The sequence below is a fragment of the Molossus molossus genome, unplaced genomic scaffold, assembly GCF_014108415.1.
Source record: "Molossus molossus isolate mMolMol1 unplaced genomic scaffold, mMolMol1.p scaffold_m16_p_13, whole genome shotgun sequence".
NCBI classification, from domain to species: Eukaryota; Metazoa; Chordata; class Mammalia; order Chiroptera; family Molossidae; genus Molossus; species Molossus molossus.
The window spans coordinates 45,162,503-45,176,525 of NW_023425348.1; the positions used below are offsets into that span (position 1 = coordinate 45,162,503).

A 14,023-nucleotide genomic window follows, 5' to 3' on the forward strand; every position below is an offset into this window, starting at 1 on the left:
TATCCAGAAGTCACTGCCCAGAAGTCAGATCCTCATTTATTTTACTGTCCAAAGGCACAAAACTTCAAAAACCATCAGATACATTTCAGGGTTATTATTGAGCATTAATAATGTTTTGAGAGTCAAAATCCTGATGTAATCCATACATCAGATTAACTCAGATATTGAATAATGGGAAGAAAAAAACCTTTTCCATTTGATCAAACAGCTACCAGGAGAGTTTGCTTGTGTCAATGAGGGTATTCATAAGCATTACAAATATCAAAGAACAAAGTGGGCTTGTAGGGGTTTCTGGGGATATGTCCCCATGTCTATGCTTCTAGTCAACATGCAAGGAGAAAACTTAGTGGTACTTCCAGTGAGAAAGGAGAACCTGATTTAACTTCCAGCTCAGAGCAAATGAAAGTACAGAATCATCTGAAATGGTCATTGAGGAAGCTACTAAGGATTCAACAACAAAACAAAACTTCGATGTTCCCACAACAGAAACTAACTGGTTTCCTGTTCAGCTCTGAATTAAATGAGAAAATTTTTAGGAAAACTGCTAAACCCAACCTTTGAAGAAAAGAAAGCCTCCAGAAACTCTGACATTCCAGTAGAAAACTCTCTCTACATGTTCTTAACTTTGTACATTCACTTAGGAAGGTGCTTCAACACTCAATATTCACAAGGAGGCCAGCTTTTTAAAAAATCCACACTGGAGGATATGTTTTTCATTGATTCTAGAGAGAGAGGAAGGGAGGGGGGTGCAGAGAGAGAGAGAGAAACATAAATAAATTGCCTCCCATACTCACCCCAACTGGGAATCGAACCCACACCCCTCATGGGATGACATTCTAACCAACTGAGCCACACCAACCAGGGTTGAGGCCAGCTTTTTCAAGTTTGCTTTACTATCTCATGCTGGTCTAGCTTCTGCACTTGAGTGCAAGACCAGCAGTGGATGGGAGACCCCACAGTGCCAAAAATAATTTTTTGACTTGACTTCTCAGTTTCTGCTTTGCTTCTTCTTCTATCGGGGCCATGTGCTCAGGTGTTTTCCTTTCCTATGTGAATCAAGAAGGGGCTATAACAAACCTGACAAGCTCAGGGGGGTCACATAGCTGGTCTGACAAGCTCAGTGACCAAAAGTAACCACACAGGATGGTCTGATCACAAATTCCTAACTGGGCAGGTCAAGCAGGTAGTCATGTCCCAGGCCTGTAGCAAAGGTCAATATTTACCTTAAGTAAGCCATGACCATTCTTCTTATGTAATTAAGATAACATATCATTGAAATGGCAGAGTAATTTTCTTGTCCAGACTATTTCAAAGGCACAGCCACAGGCACCAGAACATAAGACCACCAAAGCAGGAGACCACAGAACACCTTATTTTTATCTTGTTCCCCAAATATCATCTCTATATACTGCAAGTGTTACTCTTTTTTAAGCCATAAAATTTGGGGTTTATTTGTTAAAGCAGCTAGTATTATTAGCCTGCTAAACGGAATGTGCTAAATGCTGAAGGTACCAGCGATCAACCATAGGCAGGTACAATTTGGAACACAATCAAAATTAGGTCATTATAAAGGCCAGTTAAAATGTTGAGTATGTGCAGGTGGCAACCACTCTATGTGTCCCTTTCATGTCGATGGTTCTCTCTTTCTCCCTTCCTCCCCACTCTATCTGAAAAAAAAAAGGAAAAATGTCCTTGGGTGAGGATTAAAAAAAAAAATGTTGAGGGTATTTAAAGGAAAGCGAGTGGGGGATGAGGAGATCTCATCAAAGAGAAGGGTTTTGTCTGGGCCTTGAAGGATTTATACATGTAGTAAAGCTGGGGAAGTAGTGCAGGTAGAAGCCAGAGGAAAGTGAGGAGTGTTCAGTGGAGAGTGAATACCTTCTTTAAACTCGCATGCAGAGCCCAGCTGGTGTGGCTCAGTGGATTGACCGTCCTCCCATGGACTGAGAGGTCCTGATTCAATTTCTAGTCAGGGCGAATGCCTGGATTGTGGGCTTAGTTCCCAGTAGGCAGCCAATCAATGTTTCTCTCTCACATAGATGTTTCTTTCTCTCTCTCTCTCTCTCCCTTCCTTTCTAAAAAAAAAAAAAATCAATGGAAAAATATATTTTAAAAACTCTCATGCAGCGTATACACAGGGGAACAGTGAGAATCAAAGATAGGAAGGTAGATGAAGAGGACCTGGGATGAGAAACAAGCATCTCACTTTATTCTGCCAGCTATGGAGAACTGCTAATGGTTTCTGAGTAGAGGAAAAATATGACCAAATTTGCACTTAAAGGACATTTACCTGAAAGTCTTATGAAAGTCAGTCTTGAAGAGAGAATAATCGAAGCCAGGGAAGTGAACTAGAAGGCAAATATAATAGTCTAGAGGAGAGCTCTTCAGTATTTGACAGTTCTGGAGGTCAGAAGTTCATGAGCAAGATGCTAGTCCATTTGGCTTCTGGTGAGAGCCCTCTCCTTGGGCTGCAGAAGACTTGGCTTCTTGCTGTGCTGGGAATCGCTCCCTCTCTCCAGGCTCCAGCATGGAGGTGGCAGCTTGAAAGGCACCAGAGACATATGGGGGAAAACTGCCTTGTTTGGCATCCATGTGAGAGCTAGAGAGGCAGCTTTCTCCACTTGCTGGTGGAGGCCGTTGCTCTTTGGCGAGTGCTTCCGCCACGAAGTTAGTAGACGGGTGCCATATCTGGGACTCTAAGTGTAAATTATTTTTTTACCATGTGTTTGACAAACTTTATTTTTTTGTCATTTGCTTTTAAGATTTTTTTTTTTATTGTTGAAAGTAGTACAACTGTTCCTCCTTTTCCCCTCCATTGACCTCCTCCTCCCCACTCTCACCCTCCTCCTGCTTTCTCAGTCTAATGTCTGTGCCCATGGTTGTGCATGTAAATGTTAATTATTAACTATCCTGTACCCACCAATGTAAAAGAAGCATGTTTCTCTATTTTGCTTTTGATCCAATCCAAATAATTTTTTGGAGATTTCCCTGGCTTTACTTTATATCTTCTTTTTTTTTTTTTTTAATCCTCACCCGAGGATATTTTCCCATTTTTTGTACAGATAGAGTGGGAGAGAGAGAGGAAGGGAGAGAGAGAGAGAAACATCGACGTGAAGGGACACATCGAGTGGCTGCCACCCGCACAACCAACCAGGGCCGGGGACAAACTGCAACCGAGGTACACGCCCTTAGCGGGAACCGAACCCGGGTCTCTCCGGACCGCAGGCGGACGCTCTAACCGCTGAGCCAAACTGGCCAGGGCTACTTTACATCTTCTTACTCTACCAACAGATTTCATGTACCTTCCTTTTTTTTTTTTTTCTTTTATTGATTTTAGAGAGAGAGGAAGGGAGAGGGAGAGAGAGAATAGAAACATCGATGAGAGAGAAGATGGATCGGCCACCTCCTTCCTGCATGCCCCTCACTGGGGATCTGGCCCACAACCTGGGCATGTGCTCAGACCAGGAACTAATCCGGTGACCTCTTGGTGCATGGATGGATGCTCAACCACTGAGCCACACCAGCCGGGCTCATGTACCTTCCTTATGTTTTCTCCTGATTTTAAATGCATAAAAGGACTGCATCACTGCCATTCTTTGGAGCCTTTTCTTAATCCACTGAGATCTTGCGGCTAGGCTGTCCTAAAAAACTTAGCTCAAATCAACCCTTATAAAACCTTTCTATAGGTTTGGACGTCTTTCCGGGACACTTGCTATAATTATCCATTGCCATTCCAGCTAGTTTCTTCAGCTGACAAGTCCTTCTGCTTGTGGACAGTACAGAAAACACACCCATGGAGTCTGACTGACCAGGGTTGAAGAGAGGGCTCCCCACTTCCTAGCTGTGACATGAGGCAGATGGTTTTAACCTTCTTGGGGCTCTGTTTTCTCATCTGTAAAATGGAGGTTAATACCAGCCTCACATAGTTATGTGGAGTATCTACGCTGACCCTGAACATAGGAATTGCACTCAGCTCGTTCTCCAATTACAATTTTCAAGGCACAATTTTCAAGGCACTTTCAACAGCAGCCGAAACTAAAAATACAAGAAATAGCTTCCTGGTCTGGAGGAGCTTACAGTATAGTCAGGGAGACAGCTTTCCCTTCCTACTTTCTTGGGAGGCAGACATGGATGAAAACAGTGGAAGAGAGGGGCAGAAGGTACTCAAAAGTAGGGACACAGCCCTGGCCGGTTTGTCTCAGCGGTTAGAGCATCAGCCTGCGGTCCAGAGAGACCCGGGTTCGGTTCCCGCTAAGGGCACGTACCTCGGTTGCAGTTTGTCTCCGTCCCTGGTTGGTCGTGAGGGTGGCAGCCACTCGATGTGTCCTTTCACGTCGATGTTTCTCTCTCTCTCTCTCTTCCTCTCTCTCCCTCCCACTCTACCTGAACAAAAAATGGAAAAATGTCCTCGGGTGAGGATAAAAAAAAAAAGTAGGGACACAGTCCAAGGGCGAAGGGCGAACAGGGACCTAGTGCACGTGCTTGTCCCGGCCACAGGCCCGGGCCCTAGCGGCCTTCTCACTCGCCGGGAGCCGGCTCGCGTCACGCTTGCCCCCCCCCCCCAACCCGGGCCGGAAACCCTGTGGGCCCCCAGGGCAGGGCGGGTCTGCGGCGGGAGAATGCAGGAAGCCTAGCTGTTCTCAACGGCCACCTGCGGCTGCTGCCCGGATTGGCTTCTTCCTTTGACAACGGAGCGGCTGTAACCAATCTCCAGCGAGGCCGGTCGGGAGGCCCCGCCCCTCGGGAGCAAGCGCTCGGGTTCGCGCTGGTCCGAGGCAGGCAGGTGGTTTGCAGAGTCGGTTGGAAGGGTCTGTTGAGGGAAGCAGTGTGCTTACACCCGCGCCTCTGGGCCGCTGTTAGAAAGGGTCCTGGCAGGGAATGGTGGGGGCAGAGGCGTGTGTGACCCTAGGCAGTCTCTGCTTCCCGGCCTCTCTCACAAAGCTGGCGGACTGGGGGAGGGCGTGACCGTGGGGGTGAGGGAGCTGCTCCGGGTAGCCGCGGGGACCCGCCCTTACGGAAATGGGAGTGGGGGAAGTCGCGCATGGCGAGGACCCCGGCAGCAAGGCGGCGGCTGGAGAGGTTGCACCTCGAGCTTGGGGGCTCCTCAGGCTCCGCCCCTCCCGCAGGCCCCACCCCCACAACTTAAGTCGCGGCGGCAGCCTCCCCAGACCTCATTGCAAGCGTGGTCGACCGCGCCTTAGATTACAGTTCGCGCTCCCTCCACGCGCCCTCCGACCGCCGACAGAGCCACCCGCACTCTCGTCTCGTGTTCTCCTTGCGGCCCGGTGAGTCCGGCCCGCTCTAATTCCCTCTACCCCCAACCTCTTTTGTATTTTTCCTCTCTGTCCGTCCTTTCTTTATCTCTCGCACCCTTTTCCTGTCTCGCTTTTGTTCTTTTGTTCTTGCATTCAGTTGACTGTAATTTAAACCTTCTCCCGCCCATTCCTTATCCTCGGCCAGAATGCCCAGCCCTGCCTGGGGTAGGGGCCTTCTGGCGCATCTGCGATGACCAGAATGACCTCTCCTTCTCCTCGGGGGGCTCCAGGCCTTTGCTGGAGCTATTTCTGCGTGGAAAGTGCTTTGAGCGGCGCTGCTGGGGCGGATCCCAGCCCCTCAAACCTCCTGGCAGCCCAGCTCTGGGCTCTAGTGGACTCTAGGCGAGTCTGACCTATCATGAAACCCCCCCACTCCAAGCACTCCTGCTCACCAGTCTGCTGACTGGATTGGGGGATGCGTGCCACCAAAGCAGAAGTCTAGAAGAGCCCATGTGTCATACTAAGAGAGCAGGCAGGGGAGGGAGAATTCCTGGCTTCATTTCCCCCTTCCATTGTGTGCACTTAATTAGTCCCCAGCTGCACTGGGGAAATGGACCCCATTCTCTCCACCCAGGCACGGATTGAGTGGGCTGTGTACTTTGGGCAGATAGCCCTTTCCTTGCTAAGGTGTGGTCCTTTAAGGTGAATTTTCTTTTAAACTCTCCTCTTTTGCCATAATCCACAGGACACATAGTATGACCTTTAGGTGTTTCGTCTCCCGGCCATTTTCTATGGAAAAGCAACAGAATTGGGCCATGATAGCTACTGGCAGCTTTGAAGAATGGGACGCCTTTAAAGAAGCTTGATCTTGGAGGCCTCGGCGTGAGACCTTACAAAGCCGGGTAAGAGTCCAGTTTAAGAGGTTCTCCTCCTGCCTTGTAGCCCTGCTTTCGGGGTGGAGGTGGGGGATCAGCAAGATATTAACTACCACCACTTCACCCAGTGAAGTCGCCCTTCAGAGTTCACAAAGCATTGTCGTGTATCCCTGGTTTCATTCTGGTTCTTAAGCTGACCTTGGCAAGAGGAGGATAATGGTCCCCATTTTACAAAGGAGAAAATTGAGGCCCAGGTGGGGCAATGATTAGCCCTGGGTGACCCTGGGGATCAACAGAACAAAAACCTATTGTTCTAACTACATATTGCTGTTGTTGCTTTTTAATCCTCACCCAAGGACATTTTTCTTCTTCTTTTTTTTTTTTATCCTCACCCGAGGATATTTTTCCATTTTTTGTACAGATAGAGTGGGAGGGAGGGAGAGAAACATCGACGTGAAAGGGACACATCGAGTGGCTGCCACCCGCACGACCAACCAGGGCCGGGGACAAACTGCAACCGACGTACATGCCCTTAGCGGGAACCGAACCCGGGTCTCTTCGGACCGCAGGCCGACGCTCTAACCGCTGAGCCAAACTGGCCAGGGCCCAAGGACATTTTTCCATTTTTTGTTCAGATAGAGTGGGAGGGGGAGAGAGAAACATCGACATGAAAGGGACACATCGAGTGTCTGCCTCCCACACTACCCAACCAGGGCCAGGGACAAACTGCAACCGAGGTACATGCCCCTAGCTGGAACCGAACCCAGGTCTCTCTGGACCACAGGCCAACACTAACCACTGAGAAAACCGGCCAGGGCCTAGCTACATATTGTTGACTCCAGCTTTGACTTAGCCTGAGACTCAGACTAGTAATAAGATGTACTATTTTTGGACACTGAAACTGGTTATTTGCTCGGGACTGTAAAATATGATTAACTCTCTCTAGGCCTGAGTTTTATTAACTCTTCTTAGTAGAGTCTTCAGCAGAGGTGACCTTTACCCCCATACCCATGCTCCTGAAGGACCTGACTTGTGGTAAACCCAAGGCAACATTCAACAAAGCAGCTAAATCTCTGTGTATTTGTCTTCGAGGTGGGTAGGGGCTGGGTCTTACTCTACTCTGGCACTCACAACACCCTAAACCCAGCTCAAAGTCAGGACATGAAACTCATATCATGTCTTTGATGCCCAGAGAAGGGATGCCATTTGCCTTCACCTTCTCAGAATTGTCACAAGGGAATTTGGCTCTTGGACTTTTGTGAAAAACCTTGCCTGTGCCTGGGACTGAGAAAACGGCAGGAAAGAAATGAGCTGGGCACTAGTACAAAGCAAATAGCTTTGGAGCTTGGAGATGTGGCTCTTACTAAGTTCCCTCCTCCTCTGTAATATGGAAATAAGGGCAGCCACCTCACAGGGCTGCCCTGAGGGGTAAGTGGGCTAATAGAGTGCCCCAGGCAGTGGGTTGGAACACCTCGGGGGATGGGGATGTCAGAGCAGGGAAGCTAGGGAGCCTGGAGCACCTTCATCAATCTATTGTGCCATTTTATCGCCCATATTCACTGAGCCTCAAGTGTGCCAGGCTCCAGGGAAAGAAAATAAGCCCCACCCTATAGTGAATGGTGGGTAGGCTCTGGATTTCCCTGTTTGACCCAGCCACCTGGGCGTAGAAGCCCAGGAGGAAGAAGCTGGTGAGCTGTTTGTTTCCATGGGTCTCTGTTCACAGCTGACTCCCACTACATCCTCCTTTTGCTGGTCAGCTCCTCCCTCCTGGCCCCAGCAACAGGGCAGCCAATCAGACTGGACTCAGAGCAGCTGCTCTTATGAAATCAGAGACTGTTGTCTCAGGGGAGAGAGAAGCAGGTCTGTCCTCCCCCACTGCGGTGCTGGGCTCACTTCCTCCCTTCCACCAGTGGGGATGGGGAAGGGTGTTGTTCCAACTCTGAGAACAAAATGGAGCTTTTGGTTTCCTGTGTCACTCTTTATATCTCTGACTTACATCTCCCCACCCCCACCTCTCTTGTGGTGAAGATGTGGGTCCCCCTATGGTGGAGGAGAGGAAACTCTGGCCGAAGAGAGAGCGGGTTTTCCCTGAATCACACAGTAGGCCAGGGGGAGAAAGTTGAGCACCTAGGCACTACTCTCAGCCCTGAGAATTGCCCTGCATCCTTCAAGGTCCAGCTAAATGTTCCTTTTTCTAAGTCTTCTGATTACCCACTTTCCTTACCTCTCTCCTGATGGAGTTGATTGTTCCTTCTGCAGTTTGACCGTATGTTCTGGAAGCTCCAATGCAGCTTGAAAGCTTGAATCACCTGCCTACTCTGCCAGACAATAAGCCCCTCTAGGGTAGATACTGTCTCCTGCATCACTGAACCAGGACCTACCTAGCAAAACAGTCTTGTTGAATAATTCAGGAGAGTCCAAGCGGTGTGAGGACTAGGGAAGAGAGTTGAGACTGATAGGATGGGAAGGAACTGAATTGTTCTTATCCATTCCTTCCAGACTTGGATAGTTCCTATCTGTCCAAGATAGGACCCATAGGAACCTCTCTTACTTAAACCCAGAGCATAAGCTGTAGGTTTGTGCCTGTCAGGTTTTGGTCTGGCTGAAACCTTTTCCCCACTTCTGTCTGCCTTCCAGACAGAGCTACAGAAGCAAGAATGTAGGCATCATCATTGAAATCTCTGGACCCAGCAGACAGAGTTCTGGGCCAGGGCCTACTCAAGGCAGCAGTTGGATATCTGTGATCCAGACTTGCCCTGTAGTGAAAGGGAGGGAGCTCTTCACAAAACTTGGACTCCTTGGGCAGGAATTGCTTCTTCGGCCCCTCTTTGAGTACTTTTGGAGCTCACTCTTATTTTCTCTCATAGGGTTGCTCTGGTCCTTGCTTAGGGAGATGGTGCTGTCAGGGAAGGTGGGGGTGGGGGTGGTGAGTAGGGAGGCCCTAGGGATACTGATGATGATGGGGCTTTTCTTTCCTTGGCTTAGATTCCGGCAGAGTTCCTGTATCTCGTCTTGTTGCTGGTTGAAGGTGACCCTTCTCCAATTTTCCTTCATCTCCTGGGAGGTAGCAGAAAATTAGCACCATGGTTGGGTTTAAGGCCACAGATGTTCCCCCTACTGCCACTGTGAAGTTCCTGGGGGCCGGCACAGCTGCCTGCATTGCAGATCTCATCACCTTTCCCCTGGATACTGCAAAAGTTCGGCTTCAGGTGAGGGGATGAAGCCTAGGGATCCTGAGGGTGTCTAGTCTGTTCCCTCCCCACAATGCAGACTCCTCAAGGGCCAGTGGGCGTGTGGCACTTTAAACTTTGGAGCATGGGGATGGCAACCTTCCTATCCCTATACCTGTTTTGGCCTTGGCAGATCCAAGGAGAAAGGCAGGGGGCCGTGCGAGCTGCAGCCAGCCTCCAGTACCGTGGTGTGCTGGGCACCATCCTGACCATGGTGCGCACCGAGGGTCCCCGCAGCCTCTACAATGGGCTAGTCGCTGGCCTGCAGCGCCAGATGAGCTTCGCCTCTGTCCGCATCGGCCTCTACGACTCTGTCAAGCAGTTCTACACCAAGGGCTCTGAGCGTAAGTGTGTAGCTGAGCTGTAGGCTCCTTGGCCTTTTTTTCCTGGTGATGATTGATCCTCACTGCATAGTTCCTTTAGGATCCTGATTCTCTTAATGACTCCTGAGCTCTTGGGCTGTGCCGGCTCCAAGCAGGGCATCCTGCCATGACAGTCCTCACAACCACCTTGAGAGTAGGTGGTATCATTCGTGTGTTAAAGATGAAGAGACTGAGGATTGCTGGGGGGTGGGATAGGGGAAGGACTTGGCCAAGGGCACACAGTGGGAAACAAAAACACACTCAGGACTTTCGCTTCCAAGGCCAGCATTCTTTTGTTTCTTCTCAGTATAGCGTGCCCACTCTCTATTTACACATTTGGAAACTGAGGACCCAGATTAAAGGTTGACGTTTCCCAAGATCATGTGGCAGGGAGAAGTAGATCTGGGATGAAAACAAGTCTGACGTGCCCCAGTCCTTGGAAAAGCCACTTCTGAGCCCAGGTTTTCTCATTTGTCAAATGGAAATGACTGGTTTCTCAGGGCTATTGGGCAGGTCAAATGAAGTGAATGGAAATATTTTGTGAAAGAAAGCACCGAGTCTCATTTTGTCCTCCTACTCACTGCTGGGTCCCAGTATCTAGCAATAATAGACACTCATAGTGATATTCTGTTTGATGTGAGGAATTCTTAGAGCAAGAGCTGGTCTAGATCCTATTCCCAAAAGGCAAGAGATGGTGTATTTGGTGAAGAGAGGCAGAACATGAGTACAAGCCCCACTGGACACCAACCCCGTGGTTCTCCCACAGATGCTGGCATCGGGAGCCGCCTCCTGGCAGGCGGCACCACAGGTGCCCTGGCTGTGGCCGTGGCCCAGCCCACAGATGTGGTAAAGGTCCGGTTCCAGGCTCAGGCCCGGGCTGGAGGTGGCCAGAGGTACCAAAGCACTGTTGATGCCTACAAGACCATTGCCCGAGAGGAAGGGTTCCGAGGACTCTGGAAAGGTGTGTACCAGATGTTTCTTCCCTTTCTTCCTCTTCTTCCTTCTCCCCTATTCGCTGTTCTCATGTAGACACCCCTTCCTTCTATAGGGACATCTCCCAATATTGCTCGTAATGCTATTGTCAACTGTACTGAGCTGGTGACCTACGACCTCATCAAGGATGCCCTCCTGAAGGCCAACCTCATGACAGGTCAGTTAGGGTAAATGGTGCTGTCCTGCCCTTCCCCAAACCCAGGGTCAGGTGTGGGAATGTGGTTGCCTGAAGACCACATCTTTTCAACCTGTTTCTCTTTTGCTTGTAGAGTGAGTTTCTCTCTCTCTCTCTCTTTTTCTCTTGCTGTATTGAGGCCAAGTGGAGTGAAGCTCTCACTTTACACACTGAGGTACTGAGGCAAGACGGGCCAAATGACTCTTAGGTTCTTGGTATAGGTCTCAGCTAGAGTCTCTCTCTCTCTCTCTCTCTCAAACCATAAGACCCCAGCTACTTAAATCATCTCTTTCCTTCTGGAATAATGGGGTGAGGAGTTCTGACTCTTCCTGCTCCTCCTCCTTGACAGATGACCTTCCTTGCCACTTCACTTCTGCCTTCGGGGCAGGCTTCTGCACCACCATCATCGCTTCCCCTGTCGACGTAGTCAAGACGAGATACATGAACTCTGCCTTGGGCCAGTACAGCAGCGCTGGCCACTGTGCCCTCACCATGCTCCAAAAGGAGGGTCCCCGAGCCTTCTACAAAGGGTGAGCCTGTGATCCACCCCACCCGATTCCAGGCCTTCTGTCGCACAGGTGGGAGAGAACCACCTGGAACTGAGTAGCAACCAAGTATCAGACTATTTCTGATCATGGCCCTGGTATTTCACTGGCATTTTCTCATGCTCTTAACTCCTTCCTCTCAGAGTTGCTGCCTACTTTAAGGGTGTTAAAATGGAGACTCACAGGGCATTCTTGCTCACAGCCACACAGCTGTGAGGCTCTGGTCCCTGGGCTCTCCCAGACACCTTTGGGACAGCAGCTGGGATGGATTGCATGCCACGGCCCAGGGTGGTGAGCAGGAAGTGGAAGTGCCCCCTGTGACCTGTGTTTTCTCCCCTCTAGGTTCATGCCTTCCTTTCTCCGTTTGGGCTCCTGGAACGTGGTGATGTTCGTCACCTATGAACAGCTGAAACGGGCCCTCATGGCTGCCTGCACTTCCCGGGAGGCGCCCTTTTGAGCCTCTCCTGCTGCCAACCTGACCACCTCTGGCTTGGCTTCCACTCCAGCCAGGCCCTGCTTCCCTTTTCCTCCTCCCCTCCTTCCCTTCCCGCACTGTCCACCCCTCACCCCTTCCTCTTCCCATTTCTACCACCTCTCTTCCCTCTCCCCACCTCATCTCACCTCCTCCCTACCTCATCGCCCCATTGCCTGAGTCTCAGTCCTGGTGGAGTTGACCCCAGTTGACACTGGGAGGCCTGTCACCAGCCAGGGTCCCAAGCCCCAGTCCCTTGAAAAGTTCAACCCATCTCTTTCTCCTGTCCCCAAGCCCAGCGAGCATGTCACCCATAAAATAAGCTCAACGTTGGTGTCTCCTCCCTCTCTTGTAGCTGTTATCAGAGATCTTAGTTTCATGGACCCTTTTGGCACCTGGTGGGCAGGGGAGGAGCCACCCTGACTTGGAAAGGGTGATGTGTGACTCACTCTCCATCTCCAGTTCCAATCCGGGCCCATGGACGTTATCTAGTTCGTTTCTCTTTCTAGACCAAGCCCAGAGCTGAGGTCAGAAGTGAGGTCCTGTGCTTCTTGGAAGATTTAGAGGAACTTATGAATGAGATGCTATGGGCTTATTTTATTCCACTTGACAAACGGGAAACCTACCTCCCCAAAGTCCCTGACCTAGTGAGGGCAAGTTGGGCTGCCTTCCCTCCTCCAGACTTCCATCCTTAGGGGGGCAGTGTTGCTTCACTGGGAGGGCAGGCTGCAGGGCAGACATCTGGCCTTAGCCTGAGGCTACTTTCTACTTGGAGTCTCAGTGTCTCCCAGCTAGAGATCTCAAGGAGGTAGTGACGAGCCAAAGTTTAGGCTACATGGGGTTGACACGTTTCTGTCCTTCCTACCACCTGTCCTCAGACAGGAAAGCAGGTGGGCAGGGCTTTTGTTTCAAGGGGGCCCAGAATCCTGAAGTATCTCCTGTAGGGCTAGGCCCTTAGAATTCAGCCGTTCAGGCTCCTCTAATGTCTGAAGAATCGGGGGGCTAGACACGTCATGCAGGCAAGGACACAGGACACCTCAGTAGCAGATCTGAGACTAGAACTCAGATTCCTCCCACCTTCTGTGGACTCTCCCCCAGGGACCTTTACTGGGGTCCCTCAGGAATCCTGTTGGGCAGCTGTGAAGCCAGGCTGGGAGAACATGACCCTCTCAGCCTGAAACAGCTGATGCTACTGATCCTTCCCCATTGGTCACAGCTGGAGGCTCAGCCCTTTAGTTCCTGGGCAAGAAGTCTTGGATATTAAACAGTTCCTGGGGAAGGAAAGAGGGCCCAGCTTCTGATAAATTAAGCAAAGGTCTCAGTCTTCAAAAGGGGCAGGATTTGGTGCCATGAGTCAATTCAGGGTGAAGGCAGGCAACTTGGCCAGCCTGTTCTCTGCCGGTCTGCAGGCAGTCGGGCATAAATGGCCTTTGGCAATATTACCTTAAATCCAATAGGCAGGCCGTTCACTGTTTACACCAGAGGCACCTGAGGGGACATTTGTCGTGCTAGGCATTTCAGCTGATTCATTCAGCAGGCTTGTGTCCTGGACACAGGAGTCCACCAGACTTCACCATGGTTCTGGGCATGATCCAGGGACCGTGAAGAGCATGGAAAGGCGGTAGGAACCACTGGACAGCATGCCAGTAGGTCTCAGTTTTAAATGCCTATAAAATGGGTGTATGGTAACCCCTTTGCCTGGTTCACAAGGTATCACCGAAGATTGTTGAAGTGGAGCCTGATCTTTCAGCATGAGCTACCTCTTTAAATTCTTGGCTGCAAAAAACAGTGATCTTCAGTGTCTCACCATGAGGAAAAGGTTAGGCGCAGGCTTTCTGGCCTGGTGGAGACTGGCATGCCCTCACCCAGTCGCTGCTCTCAGAACAGTGCAGCTGCCACCACTCATCACCTAGGTCCTGCTTCGGCATAGTTGGCTTCACTTACCTGGCTTTTACAAGGCCTGTAAGATACAGGTTGTAATCTCTAGAGGTTCAGAGAAGTGGAGGGGTTTGCCTAAGGGCACACGGCTGGTAAGTAGCACACCTGACGTGTATCTGACTACAAGGCCACGATTATGTGGAGATGCTCCCTAGACCCTGGTCCAGATCCTACATCT

At 50.3% G+C, this 14,023-nt stretch overlaps 1 protein-coding gene and 1 pseudogene across 1 annotated transcript; both read left to right on the forward strand.

Annotated features, from left to right (window-relative positions):
- The first annotated feature begins 171 nt into the window (after positions 1-171).
- Positions 172-5,657, forward strand: LOC118628547 (annotated as a pseudogene).
- LOC118627705 (mitochondrial uncoupling protein 2) lies at positions 5,155-12,239 on the forward strand. Its single transcript, XM_036258175.1, has 8 exons — positions 5,155-5,285; positions 6,001-6,157; positions 9,116-9,339; positions 9,494-9,704; positions 10,489-10,683; positions 10,771-10,872; positions 11,240-11,420; positions 11,778-12,239. Exons 3-8 carry the CDS (start codon positions 9,214-9,216, stop codon positions 11,890-11,892), a joined length of 930 nt encoding a protein of 309 aa, XP_036114068.1. The 5' UTR covers positions 5,155-5,285; positions 6,001-6,157; positions 9,116-9,213; the 3' UTR covers positions 11,893-12,239.
- The last annotated feature ends 1,784 nt before the right edge of the window (positions 12,240-14,023 follow it).